At 33.3% G+C, this 19,703-nt stretch overlaps 2 protein-coding genes across 2 annotated transcripts in view; both read right to left on the reverse strand.

The window, feature by feature from the left end:
• Positions 1-289: 289 nt before the first annotated feature.
• Positions 290-19,703, reverse strand: part of unc-13-4A (BAI1 associated protein 3) — a 111,000-nt gene continuing 91,586 nt past the window's right edge. The window contains exons 8-10 of the mRNA XM_075305113.1: positions 10,866-12,255; positions 10,512-10,758; positions 290-583 (exon numbers count right to left, since the gene is read on the reverse strand). Coding sequence (XP_075161228.1) covers positions 492-583; positions 10,512-10,758; positions 10,866-12,255 — 1,729 coding nt within the window. The 3' untranslated portion in view covers positions 290-491. The remainder of the gene's footprint in view (positions 584-10,511; positions 10,759-10,865; positions 12,256-19,703) is intronic.
• On the reverse strand, positions 6,773-8,135 carry LOC142236077 (stress-activated protein kinase JNK-like). Its single transcript, XM_075307333.1, has one exon. It carries the CDS (start codon positions 8,049-8,051, stop codon positions 6,933-6,935), a length of 1,119 nt encoding a protein of 372 aa, XP_075163448.1. The 5' UTR covers positions 8,052-8,135; the 3' UTR covers positions 6,773-6,932.

Consider the following 19,703-nt stretch of genomic DNA (forward strand, 5'->3'; position numbering starts at 1 on the left):
CGCTTCCCAAATGTGGAACAAATTTAGGCGAAAAAATGGTTATGTTCACATTAGTATGATGCTAACTGTATGAGTATCTAACGCCTTCAATGAAATATTTAATATAGCATGAGTCAATTTCCCATCTTCTTTGTATATCATTTTTTGTTGAAAATCAGTTTTGTCCATTAATTTTGTCGTTTTTTTTTTCAAATTTTATGCACATGATCTTCTTTTCGTTTTATGTTTCCATTTTCTTCTCAATTTATAACATTGTATTTTATGCATTATTCTTAGATTTAATGTCTTCGTTTCCTTCGTTTTGTTGCTGTATATCATTTTTTGTATATAATTGTTTCTTGTTAATTCCTTCCTAATTAATTAAAATTCTGCTTAAATCTTTTGGTTCATACTTACAGACAATTTGATTGTTGCTTCGTTTTATTTTTTAAATGTTTGTTTAGTTCTTTCCTTTTTAGTTATTTTTTTATAAGATGGAGTTCTTAGTCCATTTACTGTATTATTCTATCTTTCTGTTTTCGCACGAAATCTTGGGCTTGTTTATCATTTACACGTAATTCCAAAATTTGCAATATGGGATTGTCTGTAAAGAAATATAGAAAATTCATATTTTATTTATTTAAAAATTTGGTAAATTTATTAATTAAATATCACAAAACAAGTAGATATGGCCGTAAGTTCGGCCAGACCGAATCTTATGTACCCTCCACCATGGATTGCGTAGAAACATCCACGAAAGACTGTCATCCACAATCGAATTACTTGGTTTGTGGTATCTTAAATCGTTTTCTAAATTGTGAGTTAGTCCATACGTGGTATATATATTAGACAAAAAAGGTATGTGTTGGTTAGTCTACAAATAATTACGAATCGAAATGGACTTTTTTACCAAATTTCAACTGACTCGGATGAAATTTGCTCATCCAAGAGGGTCCAAAACCAAATTTCGGGATCGGTTTATATGGGGGCTATATATAATTATGGACTGATATGAACCAATTCCTGCATGGTTGTTGGATACCATATACTAACATCACGTACCCAATTTCAACCGAATCAGATGAATTTTGCTTTTCCAAGGGACTCCGGAGGTCAAATCTGGGGATCGGTTAATATGGGGACTATATATAATTATGGACCGATTTCGACCAATTTTTGCAAGGGTGTTTGAGGCCATATACTAACACCATGTACCAAATTTCAGCCGGATCGGATGAAATTTGTGTCTCTTAGAGGCTCCGCAATCCAAATCAGGAGATCGGTTTATATGGGGGCTATATATAATTATGGACCGATGTGGACTAATTTTTGCATGGTTGTTAAAGACCATATACTAACACCACGTACCAAATTTCAACCGGAGGGGATGAAATTTGCTTCCCTTAGAGGCTCCGAAAACCAAATCGGGGGATCGGTTTATATGGGGGCTATATATAATTATGGACCGATGTGGATCAATTTCTGCATGGTTGTTAGATACCATATACTAACACCATGTACCAAATTTCAGCCGGATCGGATGAAATTTGCTTCTCTTAGAGGGTCTGCAAGCCAAATTTGGGGGTCCGTTTATATTGGGGCTATACGTAAAATTAGACCGATATGGCCCATTTGCACTACCGTCCGACCTACATCAATAACAACTACTTGCGCAAAGTTTCAAGTCGATAGCTTGTTTCGTTCGGAAGTTAGCGTGATGTCAACAGACGGACATGCTCAGATTGACTCAATTTCACCACGACCCAGAATATATATACTTTAGGGGGTCTTAGAGCAAGATTTCGATGTGTTACAAACGGAATGACAAAGTTAATATACCCCCATCCTATGGTGGAGGGTAACTTCCGAACGAAACAAGCTATCGACTTGAAACTTGGCACAAGTAGTTGTTATTGATTGCAAATGGGCCATATCGGTCCACTTTTACATATAGCCCCCATATAAACGGACCCCCAAATTTAGCTTGCGGATCCTCTAAGAGAAGCAAATTTCATCCGATCCGGTTGAAAATAGGTACGTGGTGTTACTATATGGTCTGTAACAACCACGTAAAAATTGGTCCAAATCGGTCCAAAATTATAAATAGGCCCCATATAAACCGATCACCAGATTTGACCTCAGGAGCCTCTTGGAAGACCAAAATTCATCTGATTCAGTTGAAATTTGGTACGTGGTGTTAATATATGGCCTCAAACACCCATGCAAAAATTGGTCGAAATCGGTCCATAATTATATATAGCCCCCATATAAACCTATCCCCACATTTGACCTCCGGAGCCCCTCCGGAAGAGCAAAATTTATCCGATTCGGTTGAAATTTGGTACGTGATGTTAGTATATGGAATCCAACAACCATGCCAAAAGTGGTCCATTTCAATCCATAATCATATATAGCCCCCATATAAACCGATCCCGAGATTTGGTTTTGGAGCCTCTTGGAGGAGCAAATTTCATCCGAGTCAGTTGAAATTTGGTACATTGTGCTATTATATGACCGTTAATAACCATGCCTAACTAGGTCCATATCAAGTTCATAATTTTATATAGCCCCAATATAAGCGACCCCCAGATTTGAATTCTGGGTCTCGACGTACCGTGCACTTTGCTATTCCACAGATCGAAGTGTGCGACCACTCTAGCCAAGTGTTTCTACATTTCCTCACCCTCCCCTATTCCACAGCTAGAGGTGTGCGATCACTCTAGCCAGGTATTCCTTCATTTTCCTCCTTCTATCCTATTCCCCAGCTAGACGTGTGTGATCACTCTAAGTGTTCCTCCACTTCCCCGTTGTTTGCCTATTCCTTAGGTAGGGGTGTGAGCCATGTCCAAAGACCGACACGTCAACCGAAATCCGACTTTTCTGTACCTTTCGTCTCACACCTCCAAAGACCCACGTGAGTAGTATCCACCTCTCCACCCGCCCACGGCATCACAACCACAGCTGTGGAAAGCCACTGATCACCTAGGAAGATTCGAGCCAGTTGAGGACCGTTAGGTCCTCCAGATCCGCAGGCAGGAGGGATCCATAATATCTGGTACAACCATCCTCTCCTACAATTTAACTCTGTAATACACAAACGGGTATACAACCTATTAATTTAAAACCGTAATAACCGTGCCTTCTCTTTATCTCAGCTTGTAGAATAAATTTCTGAGACGTCCCAGGACTCCGACAGTCTTACCCGAGCCAAGGTCGGGAAAACCCGTCGTGACAAAACCAAGCATGAACCGATACACACTATCTTCTGTACATTTATGCGTGAACCTCATACTTCTATATTTCCAATTTCAGGCAAATGAGACAGAAAATTCTGGGTCCAGAAGCCCAAGAAGACAAATCGAGGAATCGGACTATATGGGTGCTATACCGAAACATGAATCGATACGTACCATCTTCCGCACACTTATTTATGCCCCCAAGATAACTTTAGATTTTGCATTTCAGACAAATTGGATAATAATTGGGATGTTCAGACGGTCAAGAAGTCAAATCGGGGAATATGACTATATGGGGGCTATACCAAACCACGGACCGATACACACCATATTCGGCACACTTATTCATGGACCTAAAATACTCTTAGATTGTGAATTTAAGGCAAATTGGATAAAAATTCGTATGTCTAAACGCTCAAGAAGTCAAATCGGGAGATTGGTTTATATGGGGGCTATACTAAAATATGAAGCGATGCACACCATATGCGGCGTATTTATGTGTGGACCTAAAGGGTGATACGGTCAAAATTTGATCAATATAAACTTGACGTATTTCTTTCAATTTTCCATTTAAAAAACCTGAACACCCCTCATTTAGAAGGTGTGTGTGTAGAATGTTGCTCCTATTTTGATCTTAGAATTCACTCTTCAGTTGTCAAAATGCCGTCCAAGCAAGAAGAGCAGCGTATCAAAATTTTGCTCGCGCATCGCGAAAATCCGAGCTACTCGCACGCAAAGCTGGCAAAATCGCTAAAAGTTGTCAAATCAACCGTTACAAATGTAATTAAAGTGTTTGGGGAACGTTTGTCGATAGCCAGGAAGTCTGGATCGGGGGGAAATCGAAAACCGGAAGCCGCTGAGACGACAAAGAGAGTTGCCGGTAGTTTCAAGCGAAACCCTAACCTCTCGCTCCGAGATGCCGCAAATAAGCTGGGTGTATCGTCTACAACCGTGCATCGAGCCAAAAAACGAACCGGACTATCGACTTACAAGAAGGTAGTGACTCCAAATCGCGATGATAAACAAAATACGACGGCCAAAGCGCGTTCCCGGAGGCTGTACACGACGATGCTGACGAAGTTTGACTGCGTGGTAATGGACGACGAAACCTACGTCAAAGCCGACTACAAGCAGCTTCCGGGACAGGAGTTTTATACGGCAAAAGGAAGGGTAAAGGTAGCAGATATTTTCAAGCACACAAAACTGTCAAAGTTCGCAAAGAAATATCTGGTTTGGCAAGCCATCTGTACCTGTGGCTTGAAAAGCAGCATTTTTATAGCTTCCGGGACTGTCAACCAAGAAATTTACGTGAAAGAGTGTTTGAATAAACGTCTACTGCCTTTCCTGAAGAAACACGGTTGTTCCGTACTGTTTTGGCCGGATTTGGCATCTTGCCATTACGGTAAAAAAGCCATGGAGTGGTACGCCGCCAACAACGTGCAGGTGGTTCCCAAGGACAAGAACCCTCCCAACACGCCAGAGCTCCGCCCAATTGAGAAACACTGGGCTATTGTCAAGCGGAACCTAAAGAAGACCAAAAAAATTGCTAAGGACGAGCAGCAGTTCAAGGCAAGCTGGCTTTCTGCGGCGAAGAAGGTGGACAAGGTGGCTGTACAAAATCTGATGGCAATTCGGATTTGGAAAAGCGAAAGCCTAACTGAATATTTTTCCTGAATTTTATACTAATTGAACTTGAAAAAGAAATTTAATTTGATTTCTTAAATAAACGATTTCACCGATTTACACGCGTTTTCACTTGACCAAATTTTGACCGTATCACCCTTTAACATAACTCTAGATATTCAATTTCAGTAAAAAAGATGCAACAGAAGTCAGGAGATCGGTCTACATGTGGACTATACCGAAACATGGACCGATACACACCATCTGCGACATTCTTATTTATAGACCCAAAAAAACTCTAGATTTCTAACTTCAGGCAAATCGGATAAAAATTGCGGTGTCCATAAGTTCAAAAATCAAATGGGGATATTGGGCTATATGGGAAATATACCAAAACATAGACCGATTCACTACATGTTCTGCACACGTAGTTAAAGACCTAAATACCTCTGGATTTTTAATTTCAGTCAAATTGGGGCATCAGTTTGTATGGGGCCTATATCAAAATCTGGACTGATATAGCCGATTTTAATTTGTTTCCTACACACAGAAAACAAATTTGTTGTGCCAACCAATTTTTTTGCCAACCAAATTATTTGGTCCCATCTACTATCAGAATATAACCGACAAAATTTGTTGAAGCAACCAATTGTTGTCTGACACAACAGTATATAAAATAGTTTAAAGAACAACATTTTGGGCACATTAATAGTCTAATTGGCAATCACAACCAATAAAATTGCATTCGTTTGTTAAAACAACTAACTATTTGCCCGATAACCAATGCTTGCGAATTTAAAGAAAAAATCCGTTGGAATCATTTAGTTTTTATTTTATTATATATTAATGCATATTGTAGTTATTGATCAAAAAGGATCTTGTAAAAAGCCTTTTATGAAGGGTAAAAGATAACCCCATGAAATAGCCAAGGTGGAGATTTGCAAAATCTTCAAAAGCACAATCAAATATTTCCAGTTGTTGTTGTAGTACCATATTATCATCATTGGAAGCGTCCCATAGCAAATGAATAACATGGATTTTCCCAACTTCCGCCAATTCTCACGCCCATGCATTAACTTTGTTAGTTCGACCACTCACAATCACGTGATCAATTTTCAGTGTGACTTGGGATTCAATCAGACTCATGAAATTTTTCTTATATATCGGCAGCAGGGGAAAGTTGAGATTTTGAGACCGATGATGAGGCAGACAAACCTTATATTTACCTTTCCCAACCTCGGTAATGGTCACATTTGCTAAGATATCTCTACATATGTTATGGAAATTAAGAGAAATGGTGAAGAGTGAGTTGCAATTTGATGTTTATCTTACTTACCTTGAAAAAAAATCTAACTTGATTTTTAAAATTTTATATAATTAATGAAACAAAAGATTATTTTTTGTCATATATGTAGTCCATAGCAACAAGTTCCCTTTATAACTATCAAATCTGTTAATACAACCAACTTATTGGCCAGACAGACTTTCTGTTGGGTTTGGTGACACATTGGCAAAACAAATTAGTTATCACAACACTATGGAATAAATTGAAATGGTTGCTTACTTCAATATATAAATAACGACCAATATTTGGTCGGGTGTACGAACTTTTAGTCACACAGCTATTATATTGGTTATAGAAACCATTAAACAAGGGAAGTAACTAACATTTATTCCAAACAACTAAAAATTGTAGGTCTCCACTATCTATTTGTTGTCGTACTTGAATTCCAACCAATTATTTCTCTGGGTGTACCTGCAGACAAAATAACAAGTTTTCAGTACGATAGCTTCACTATTAAAGACCGTTGATTACAACAGGGAAATAGGCGAACATCGTTATATCGTCTTAGAGTTTATTCCTGATGAAGAATATGTATTTTATGTGATGGAAATCGATTTTTCGATGTGTTACAAACGGAATGACAAACTCATTATACCCTCTCCACGGTACAATAATGGATTTATTTTTACTACACCTGTTATTAAGTAATAATATTTTTGTCTTTAATTTACGATAAGGTCCTATTTAAATATTTTTCTCTCTTTATAGAATAGACATAAATTGTTCCAAATATTTGTCTTTTTCAGAACTTAATGGATATTCTCCCCCAAAGAATCCACAATCTCAGCATATATCATCTTCTTCCACTCCTCCAAACTGTGCTCGGCCTCATCCAAACTATGATCGTAGGTTTTAGCTATGGGAGCATTGACCTCATCTTCATTATACCACACACTAATATAGCTATGTCTGAGAGCCTCATCAACGGATATTCGATTCTTGGGATCAATGGTTAACATTCGAGCTAATAAATCTCTGGCTTCCTCAGTCCTCTGCTGGCTTTCTTCATCGTAATTGTCTTGATATCTGGCAAACAAAGCATCTGAGAAAAGCCTCTCAATTGGATAACCTTGGACGCGTGGAAGACCCTCAACATATTGTCTGACACTGGGTAAGAGATCCTTAAAAAAACTTGGATCCGGTGTACCCAGCTGTTCGATAATTTTATTCCATTGATCAATGTGATCACTGCCACGAAATAGAACACTGCCACGTATCAGTTCACCCATAATACAACCCACAGCCCATATGTCAACATTTTCTTGATATCTTAAACCGAGAATAACTTCAGGAGCTCGGTAGTATCGAGTCACCACATAGGGAGTCATCATGAATTCGGCTCTACCATTGGTTCGAGCCAAACCAAAATCTAAGATCTTCAATAGACAATCGGCTTTGACCACTATATTGGAAGGTTTAAGATCACGATGTATAATTCCGGCCGAATGGAGATGACGTATTCCACACAACATTTGATAGGTAAGATACGATAGACGATCATGATCCAAACCCATTGTGGTAATGGCACATAAATTCGTATCCATTAATTCCATGACCAAATAGATTTCTTGAAATTCCTTTAGGCTTTGATTGGGCGTGAAGACATCCAGTAAGCCAATGATATTCCTATGGTTAACCAGCTTCATTAGTTTCAGTTCACGACATGCTCTTTTGGCATTGATGACATTTTGAAAAGGCTTGGACAACTTTTTAATGGCTACTTTGTTCATGGTTTTCACATCCAGAGCTGAGCATACAGCACCCTGGGCTCCACTACCAATGGCAATGAGATTTTGATAACGTTCAGGCACGGTGAAATTTGTATCTCCAACCTCCACAGTATAAAATTCACTATAAGTCGATGTCATTCTTTTGGCAGAAAAATATATTTTTTCATTGCGAATGACCCTTCTGATCTCTGCGATATAGAGCTGTTGGCTGGCAGCTTGAGGTATTTCGATTGCCATAAAATAATGCAAAACTTGAGAATGTTCTTTTTTCTGTTTCTATTTATATTGTAATGGATCTCAAACCATATAATATTTGTGGTTATGTGGTCTTATTATATAAAGAAATCCATTGACATTGATGGGTGTGATATTTACAGGGAGGCTGTTATTTAAGGCAACCAAGTAAAGCGCTATATTTTTTAATTTGCTTTGTTTTATTGTCCAAGAGCCAAAAATATATAATATCAACATTTAGGATCAGTTTAGATTTCTTCGAATTAGTTACCTTTGGCACGAATTAATGCGTTCCACATTGCGGTGAAGCTTTGAAACACCCAGAATTGTCTCCAGTATTGCTGAGAGAGGTATTCTTTTAGGGACAACCTTACTCTTCAAAATGCCTCAGGCGCAAAGGTGATCCGAGGGTTTTGGTGGCCAATATGCGTTAAGAATGAAGCGAAACCCTTCGTTTTAAGCCATTAATAGGATTAGGGTTGGTTATGGAGGATGACACAAATCCGGAAACCTTTAGAGAAGCTTTAAATCACTCAGAAATGTCAACAGCATTCCTGATAAGGGATAATCTCGAAACTGAGATTGAACATATGACCCTTTGTATGCACGGCGGGCATGCTAACCATTGCACCACGGTTGCTCTCTACTAAGTTAAAGGTTTTAGGCGTGAGCCTGGTCCTGTTTGGTAAACATACGGAAATGGTTACTAAACACGTTGGGAGTAGATACAAGATCCTGAAAACATCGACTGGTAGCCCTTGAGTGAATGATAAGGGTCCAATTCAAAAGTCTTATGAGCCTATTTGTCTTCCTCGTATTGATTATGCGACACTCGTTTGGATCCCCAGTATAAGCGAGACTCTATTGAAGAACCCACAGACGGTGCAGAATACTGCGCTGCGGATTATCACTGGATGTAGTTCTAAGACTTCGGAAGAGCATCTGCATGAGCACAAATTGCTCTCGGAGAGACAACACTGGATCCATCCACCGACGAGACCGTTTGAACCTCCAGTATAAGCGAAAAGAATCCCCAGACCGTGCAGAATACTGAGTGTTACTTTACATCGGAACAGCATTTATAGCATGAATTCAAAATGCTCTCGGTGAGTCAACACTGGGATCTCGTTATCCACCGGTCCCCGTTTCATTCCTCAGTATAAGCGAGACTCTATGCAAAAACCTCCAGACGGTGCAGAATGATGCGCTGCGAATTACTACTGAATGTCTCTTCAAAGCATCGGAAGATCATCTAAATGGGTCCAAATTGCACTCGGCGAGTCAACACTGCATCCATCCACCGGCGACACCGTTTGAACCTCCAGTATAAGCGAAAAAATCCCCAGACCGTGAAGGATTCTGGGTGTCACTTTAAGACACCGCAACAGCATATGAAACAAGAGTCCAAAATGCTCTCGATGAGGCAACATTGCGTCCTCCTCTTCAACCGACTCCCGATTGAACCCACAGGATAAGCAAGACCCCTAGATCGTGCGGAATACTAAATGCCACTTTAAGACACCGGAGCTACATCTGCAGCATGAATTCAAAATGCTCTCGGCGTGTCAGCACTGCCACCTCATTATCGACCGCTCTCCGTTTGAAATCCCAGTATAAAGGAGACCATATGGACGAACCCCTTTACGGTGCAGAATACTACGCTGTGGATTACCACTGAATGGCACACTTCAAGAAGGGCTAACCTCCGAAAAAGTCAAGGACATCCGGTTCGATTTCAGGATGGAAAATCAGTTGGTAACGTGATCGGCGATGGCAGGAAGAAGTGCGACAAAGGAAGCTGTGCACACGGCAGCGGTTCATTATCTATCAGTACACCATTGATTAGGCAGGAAGACCACCACCTGTTGGCGACGAAGAAGGACGGCTGCCTAAAAACATATCGGTATTATCTCAGTTACGTTCTGATCTCTCCACGAACCTGAACACTTTCTCCCACTTCTGAACCAAAGAATTCAACCGATGAGTGGACATTTGTTTCACATCGAGAGACAACGCTTCTCTTACCTCCCTTTTCTGAACCCAACAGTACAAGTTAAAAAATAAATACTGACTTCCCTTGATGTTAACCCGCAGAGACTTAGGTGCTTTGTTTTTCGGCATGGGCTATCCTTCTATTGATGATCTTTTTTCAGTATCCCGAAGAGTTTGGTCTGAATTTTTAGGAAAACAGCATAACTAAAACCCATTAGAGGGTACAATGCATATAAGGAATTATTGAAAAATTTGGATCCTTTTCACCCACGAGGGTACAATACATATAAGGAATTATTGAAAAATTTGAATCCTTTTCACCTACGCCCTCAAAAATCCATAAAAAAGGTTCATCAAAAAATGTTTACTTACTTTTGTCGTTTTGCTGAATTAGCGGCAATTCAATTTGCTTTAGACCATGGAAATTTTCCACGCTGGTACCATAATCCGCCACCCCAGGAATATTGCCCAAGGCCAAGAAAGCCTCTCCACCAAAATCATTTGCTGTTATCACATCATGATCCATGACAGTGAAACAGATCATAGCACCTTCGACAAGGCATTGTTCCAGGGTTACGGAAAATTCAAAGCATTCATCAAAAATGGGATTTAGGGTTTTCTACAAATAAGCAATCACAAGAAAAACACAAAGAGACAATTAGCCAGGCTATTAAACGAGAACTCTGAAAAATATTCCCTCTTCTGAGGCGACATTGTCATACATACCTTGTGGACATTTGTTTGCTGTTCCATGCAATGACTGAAAATACGTCTTGGCAACAATTCAATGATGACAAAAGGATCACTGAATCCATTTGGATCCAATGGTACTATATCACGACCATGTAGAACCTCCACACATAGCGAGTCATGATTGAGATAAGCCCTTACAGCTAAAGATCCATAGGGACTTGGTAATGTGGCCATGTATTGTTCCCTCAGTCGACTTATGTGATACATATCTATCAGCCTCCAGGTCTCCGTCTTGTGGAATTGTAAACGCTGTTCTATATGCCAGAAATCTTCCGAATGCAAATATTCCAAGGCTAGACCTTGACCTTCGGCATGAAAGAAATCCACTAAGAGTTGAAGAGCCTCGTACAGACGTTTATGGAAATTTGAAGGTTTCTCGGAATCATCTCCCGTCTCCATTTGTCTGGACATTTCTCCCAACACCGTCTTCCAAACGAATCGTAGAGCACGATTAAAGTTCTTCGGTAATAAAGCACTATTTAAAGCTCCCAAATGAGAGTCCATATATTCCAAAAGGGGTACTATGGCCTGATTGGCAGGCAACGAATCGGGTGACCAAGCCAAATGGAAAACAGCCTTTTGCAAAGACATTTGCATTAATGGGGCCAATTTTGAAAGAATTCTTTCACAACGACTTTCCATATGGGCCAAACTTGTCTCGAGCAAATTATCAGCTGTCTCATCCATGGGATTATCATCCGACCGGAAATCAGACAGGGTGAAACGAACATATTCCAAGTTGTTCACTGTAACACACATATCATCCGAACATCGGAATGGTCCTTGCACCTCATAGTAACCACTGTCCGCTAGAGCGGTGTGTATTAAATCACAATAATGCATGGCCGTTGAGCAAACCACATCGATTAGTTGAGATTCCAGCATTATGCCCGTATCATCGTCGGGCCAGCTAATGATTTTCCAAAATTCCTTGATATTCACTAGTGTTGAGGCCGTATCCACAGATGAGGAACTATAGCGTACAACACGTTCTCCCTCACAGATGGCATCGAGCCTAATGGCTGCTCGTATACGTTGCAAGGCTTTTGCCTTACTCACCATCATCCATCGCTCGAATAGGGGTATAAACCATTCATGGCATTGGGCCAATGCCAATGGTTTCTCCGGTGGTTGAGGTTGAACCGATAGGAAACGCTTCAATTGGCAAAACTCTTGTAGGGCTAGGAACAGTTCGAAGGGTTTAATATCAAGTGATTCAGTGTCCCCCTCGAGTACTGTGTAATGGGCGAGATTGTGATTCATGCCGGGCACTTGACCAGCTTCCATTCGATGATAGACTTCTTCGCCAATTAAGGCATCGAATTGTTTGTAAACTATGCTAAAGTATTGTATGCTACTTGTGCTGCAACGAGAAAGAGAGAGAGAGAGGCGAAGATAATGAGACAATATGGCAATATGGTTAAATAGTGTTATTTTTGTAGCAATTTATTGAATTGGAATTGATGGAACAATGTGTCTGCACGCACACAAAAAACAAGTTTGGACAAGTTTCCTGCAATTATTTAATATTTTGTAATTGTCCTAAAATCCATTTAATTTTTCCCGATGAAAAGAGTTTCCTGCAAAGTGACGACAGACATTTAAATGGTCCTCAAATAGGACAAACATACTTTATACACGCAGAGAAGGAATATGATCACCTCAAACATGTTTCAAGAGTAAAATGTTATTTTTGTATGGTGACCATGTAACATGTTTGTCACTAAAATGTTATTTTCTCGTCAAATATAACCTGTTTGCCGAAATTTTATTTAGATTTTATTTAGATTGATCACACACACACTCACGAGGTTGACTTTATCGCAAGTTACGATAAATGCGTATCACGTGCACATCTCTAAATCACATCATCCTACACTATTGAGAATTTGTGGTTCAAATTTATTTTCGATTCCTCAGTGGTTGACACATCTGGTCTTATTTTCAGGACCACATTGAGCGCATACCCACAGCAACAGAGCACATAGTTTCTTATATTCATACTATTTTTCCACATTTCATTTTTCTAGTAAACAATTCCATGAAGTCACCTTCGTCAAAGTATACCAAACGTCATTATCCTATATAAATTCATAAAACAGTGATATCCTCTGCAATGAAGAGAATATTTTCTTATCTTGACCAAAACTCCATAACTTTTAGGTCTAAATAAACAAGGGTTAGTAGCTGTGATTAAGCCAACTCAACAAACAAACAAAGAACTTATCACCGACAAACTTCTCTAAAGATTTTCATAATACAAAGGTGTTCTTTTAATTGATAATAGAAACTTTGTAAACTAGTTTGGGGTTGACTTTCAAAAAAAAGGTAATCCAATTAAAATGCAAGATTTCAGTTGTAGGCCAAACAAACAAAAGATGTATATAGGCCGTCCAGTAGTTCATCCAGGTCGAATCTTAAATACCCACTATAATGAATCAAGTATAATAGTTTCCTTTGAAATATGTTTGTCGTAGGGGTACTGGAAAATTTATCGAATTTCAGGTGGATTTGATGACAGATACTCTCTCAATCAGACCAGTTCAAACGGTACGCTTTCCGAAGTTCCACTTAATAAATGGCGATGTCTAAAAGCCTAGGGAGTCAAATCGGAAGATCGGTCTATACTAGTTATTGTATGGACCGATATAAATACGACCACATGGACCGATAAACACCATATTCGGCACGCCTGTTTATGACCAAAAAGATTTCCAATTTAAAGCAAATCGGATAAAAATAGGGGTATCTAGATGCTCATAAAATCAAATCGGGAAATCGTTATATACTAAAACATCGTTCTATAACACCCCATAAAATAAATAGAACTTCACAAAAATAAAATAAATAAAAACTTTAACACAACAAAAGTATAAACCGGCGAAAGTTCGGCCATGGTATATAACATCGCGTACCAAATTTCAAACAAGAGGCTTCGACAGTCAAATCTGGGGATCGGCTTATATGGGGGGATCCGTATATACTAATGGACCTATATGGACCAATTTTGGAATGATTGTTTTTGCATGGCTACGAATGCTTACATAATATTAATGAAACGTTCTAAATTATAAATGAAATATACATTTCTTTCGTCATACATTAAATAGAAGATTCTTTTGTGTCTTTTCGATTTTTTTTTCGCCCTAATTCTTAACTATGCATAAATAATACATCAACCCACCCACTTTATTGGAAAAAAACTCATTAAAGTCAAGCATGATTGATTATAATTTTATAGAATTTAATTTTTTTGGACGGACAGACATTGTTAGATCGACGACATGGTTGCCCAAATTGGTATAATTCTACCAAAAATGTAGATTTTTTACTGGTTGGTAGAATTCTTCATGTTTTGGTCAATTGTCTATAGCAATACAATATTGGAAAAATTTTCTATAGAAATAAAATTTGGACAAAATTTTCTATAGAAATAAAATGTTGATAAAATTTTCTATAGAAATAAAATTTTGACAAAATTTTCTAAAGAAATAAAATTTTGATGAAATTTTTTGTAGAAATTAAATTTTGACAACATTTTCTATAGAAATAAAATTTTGACATCATTTTCTATAGAAATAAAATTTTGATAAAACTTTTACAAAATTTTACATAGAAATAAAATTTTGACAAAATTTTCTATAGAAATAAAATTTGACAAAATTTTCTATGAAAATAAAGTTTTGACAAAATTTTCTATAGAAATAAAATTTTGACAAAACTTTCTATAGAAATAACATTTTGTCAAAATTTCCTATAGAAATAAAATTTTGACAAAATTTTCTAAAGAAATAAAATTTTGACAAAATATTCTATCGAGATAAATATTTGACAAAAATTTCTATAGAAATAACATTTTGACAAATTTTCTATAGAAATAAAACCTGGACAAAATTTTCTATACAAATAAAATTTGGACAAAATTTTCTATAGAAATAAAATTTTGACAAAATTTTCTATAGAAATAAAATTTTGACAAATTGTTCTAAAGAAATAAAATTTTGACAAAATTTTCTATAGAAATAAAATTTTGACAAAACTTTCTATGAAAATAAAAGTTTGAGAAAATGTTCTATAGAAATAAAATTTAAAAAAAAAAATTTATAGAAATTGAATTTTCACAAAACCTTCTATAGAAATAAAATTTTGACAAAACTTTCTATAGAAATAAAATTTTGACAAAATTTTCTATAGAAATAAAATTTTGACAAAATTTTCTATAGAAATAAAATTTTGACAAAATTTTCTATCGAAATAACATTTTGACAAAATATTCTATCGAGATAAAATTTTGACAAAACTTTCTATGAAAATAAAAGTTTGAGAAAATTTTCTATAGAAATAAAATTAAAAAAAAAAAATTCTATGGAAATAAAATTTTTACAAAATTTTCTATAGAAATAAAATTTTGACAAAATTTTCTATAGAAATAAAATTTGGATAAAATTTTCTATAGAAATAAAATTTTGACAAAATTTTCTATAGAAATTGAATTTTCACAAAACTTTCTATAGAAATAAAATTTTGACAAAATTTTCTATAGAAATAAAATTTTGACAAAATTTTCTATAGAAATAAAATTTTGACAAAATTTTCTATCGAAATAAAATTTTGACAAAATTTTATATAGAAAAAAAATTTTGACAAAATTTTATATAGAAATAAAATTTTGACAAAAATTATTATAGAAATAAAATTTTGACAAATTCTTCTAAAGAAATACAATTTTGACAAAATTTTCTATAGAAATAAAATTTTGACAAAACTTTCTATGGAAATAAAATTTTGAGAAAATTTTCTATAGAAATAAAATTTTGACAAAATTTTCTATAGAAATAAAATTTTGACAAAATTTTCTATATAAATAAAATTTTGACAAGATTTTTTATATAAATAAAATTTTGATAAAACTTTCTATAGAAATTGAATTTTGACAAAATTTTCTAAAGAAATAAAATTTTGATGAAATTTTTTGTAGAAATTAAATTTTGACAACATTTTCTATAGAAATAAAATTTTGACATCATTTTCTATAGAAATAAAATTTTGATAAAACTTTTACAAAATTTTACATAGAAATAAAATTTTGACAAAATTTTCTATAGAAATAAAATTTGACAAAATTTTCTATGAAAATAAAGTCTTGACAAAATTTTCTATAGAAATAAAATTTTGACAAAACTTTCTATAGAAATAACATTTTGTCAAAATTTCCTATAGAAATAAAATTTTGACAAAATTTTCTAAAGAAATAAAATTTTGACAAAATATTCTATCGAGATAAATATTTGACAAAAATTTCTATAGAAATAACATTTTGACAAATTTTCTATAGAAATAAAACCTGGACAAAATTTTCTATACAAATAAAATTTGGACAAAATTTTCTATAGAAATAAAATTTTGACAAAATTTTCTATAGAAATAAAATTTTGACAAATTGTTCTAAAGAAATAAAATTTTGACAAAATTTTCTATAGAAATAAAATTTTGACAAAACTTTCTATGAAAATAAAAGTTTGAGAAAATGTTCTATAGAAATAAAATTTAAAAAAAAAATTTATAGAAATTGAATTTTCACAAAACCTTCTATAGAAATAAAATTTTGACAAAACTTTCTATAGAAATAAAATTTTGACAAAATTTTCTATAGAAATAAAATTTTGACAAAATTTTCTATAGAAATAAAATTTTGACAAAATTTTCTATCGAAATAAAATTTTGACAAAATATTCTATCGAGATAAAATTTTGACAAAACTTTCTATGAAAATAAAAGTTTGAGAAAATTTTCTATAGAAATAAAATTAAAAAAAAAAAATTCTATGGAAATAAAATTTTTACAAAATTTTCTATAGAAACAAAATTTTGACAAAATTTTCTATAGAAATAAAATTTGGATAAAATTTTCTATAGAAATAAAATTTTGACAAAATTTTCTATAGAAATTGAATTTTCACAAAACTTTCTATAGAAATAAAATTTTGACAAAATTTTCTATAGAAATAAAATTTTGACAAAATTTTCTATAGAAATAAAATTTTGACAAAATTTTCTATCGAAATAAAATTTTGACAAAATTTTATATAGAAACAAAATTTTGACAAAATTTTATATAGAAATAAAATTTTGACAAAAATTATTATAGAAATAAAATTTTGACAAATTCTTCTAAAGAAATACAATTTTGACAAAATTTTCTATAGAAATAAAATTTTGACAAAACTTTCTATGGAAATAAAATTTTGAGAAAATTTTCTATAGAAATAAAATTTTGACAAAATTTTCTATAGAAATAAAATTTTGACAACATTTTCTTTCTGTTGGTAGTTTAATCAACACATGGGTTTAAGCTGAAACCAAAGCAATACAATATTGGAAAAATTTTCTATAGAAATAAAATTTGGACAAAATTTTCTATAGAAATAAAATGTTGATAAAATTTTCTATAGAAATAAAATTTTGACAAAATTTTCTAAAGAAATAAAATTTTGATGAAATTTTTTGTAGAAATTAAATTTTGACAACATTTTCTATAGAAATAAAATTTTGATAAAACTTTTACAAAATTTTACATAGAAATAAAATTTTGACAAAATTTTCTATAGAAATAAAATTTGACAAAATTTTCTATGAAAATAAAGTTTTGACAAAATTTTCTATAGAAATAAAATTTTGACAAAACTTTCTATAGAAATAAAATTTTGATAAAATTTTCTATAGAAATAAAATTTTGACAAAATGTTCTAAAGAAATAAAAGTTTAACAAAATATTCTATAGAGATAAATATTTGACACAATTTTCTATAGAAATAACATTTTGTCAAAATTTCCTATAGAAATAAAATGTTGACAAAATTTTCTAAAGAAATAAAATTTTGACAAAATATTCTATCGAGATAAATATTTGACAAAAATTTCTATAGAAATAACATTTTGACAAATTTTCTATAGAAATAAAGCCTGGACAAAATTTTCTATACAAATAAAATTTGGACAAAATTTTCTATAGAAATAAAATTTTGACAAAATTTTCTATAGAAATAAAATTTTGACAAATTGTTCTAAAGAAATAAAATTTTGACAAAATTTTCTATAGAAACAAAATTTTGACAAAACTTTCTATGAAAATAAAAGTTTGAGAAAATGTTCTATAGAAATAAAATTAAAAAAAAAAAATTTCTATAGAAATTGAATTTTCACAAAACCTTCTATAGAAATAAAATTTTGACAAAACTTTCTATAGAAATAAAATTTTGACAAAATTTTCTATAGAAATAAAATTTTGACAAAATTTTCTATAGAAATAAAATTTTGACAAAATTTTCTATCGAAATAAAATTTTGACAAAATATTCTATCGAGATAAAATTTTGACAAAACTTTCTATGAAAATAAAAGTTTGAGAAAATTTTCTATAGAAATAAAATTTAAAAAAAAATTCTATAGAAATAAAATTTTTACAAAATTTTCTATAGAAATAAAATTTTGACAAAATTTTCTATAGAAATAAAATTTGGACAAAATTTTCTATAGAAATAAAATTTTGACAAAATTTTCTATAGAAATTGAATTTTCACAAAACTTTCTATAGAAATAAAATTTTGACAAAATTTTCTATAGAAATAAAATTTTGACAAAATTTTCTATCGAAATAAAATTTTGACAAAATTTTCTATAGAAATTGAATTTTCACAAAACTTTCTATAAAAATAAAATTTTGACAAAATTTTCTATAGAAATAAAATTTTGACAAAATTTTCTATCGAAATAAAATTTTGACAAAATTTTATATAGAAAAAAAATTTTGACAAAATTTTATATAGAAATAAAATTTTGACAAAAATTATTATAGAAATAAAATTTTGACAAATTCTTCTAAAGAAATACAATTTTGACAAAATCTTCTATAGAAATAAAATTTTGACAAAACTTTCAATGGAAATAAAATTTTGAGAAAATTTTCTATAGAAATAAAATTTTGACAAAATTTTCTATAGAAATAAAATTTTGACAACATTTTCTTTCTGTTGGTAGTTTAATCAACACATGGGTTTAAGCTGAAACCAAAGCAATAAGAAATAAAAAGACAGTGTACTCTATAGAAATAAAATAACCCGAAAAGGAAAATAAAGTTTGTCAAATTTTTTTGTTTTTTTTTGTGTTACAAACGAAATGACAAAGTAAATATGTTATGAAGGAGTATATAAAAAAAATAAAAATATATTGCGCTCCACTTTGTTGCATTAGCCACCTTGAATATGCTTATTATCTCGAATTTTAATACACATCGTTCATTACAATTGTAAGATCCGTTTGTCATTAATAATAAACAAACGAAGAAAAAGTTTTTAAAAATTTTCACAGATTCAAAAACTTATAAAGATTGGTTTCCGATAATATAAACTTTTCCTTTGAAAAACTAAAAATGTATGCCAAGCATTGGTTAAGGGTTAGTATGCTCATCCCTATATGTAAATATTTCAGGTTTTATCTTTAGGGTATTCAAATCAATAAAGTTTTCCATTGCCCTATTTTATAATAGAAACCCCTATTCATAAGCAGACATTTCAAAAAGGTCTTTAAGGGACCCCATTCCATGACATTAAGAGTTTTTTTCCCAGGTTTGTGAAAACTATCACAGTCAGCAATTGGTTTTGTTAGTTTGTCTTACTTGCTGCAGCGCCAGAAACAACAAAAGACCAAAACGAAAACTTTCCATTCACTTTCTGAACAACAATAACTACCAGCCTTACGGGGGAGTTGTGAGCAAATATTCCTAAAGTTTCTTTGGTGATATGGTCAACTCAGAA

This window comes from Haematobia irritans, chromosome 4 (assembly GCF_050003625.1).
Source record: "Haematobia irritans isolate KBUSLIRL chromosome 4, ASM5000362v1, whole genome shotgun sequence".
Taxonomy (NCBI): Eukaryota; Metazoa; Arthropoda; class Insecta; order Diptera; family Muscidae; genus Haematobia; species Haematobia irritans.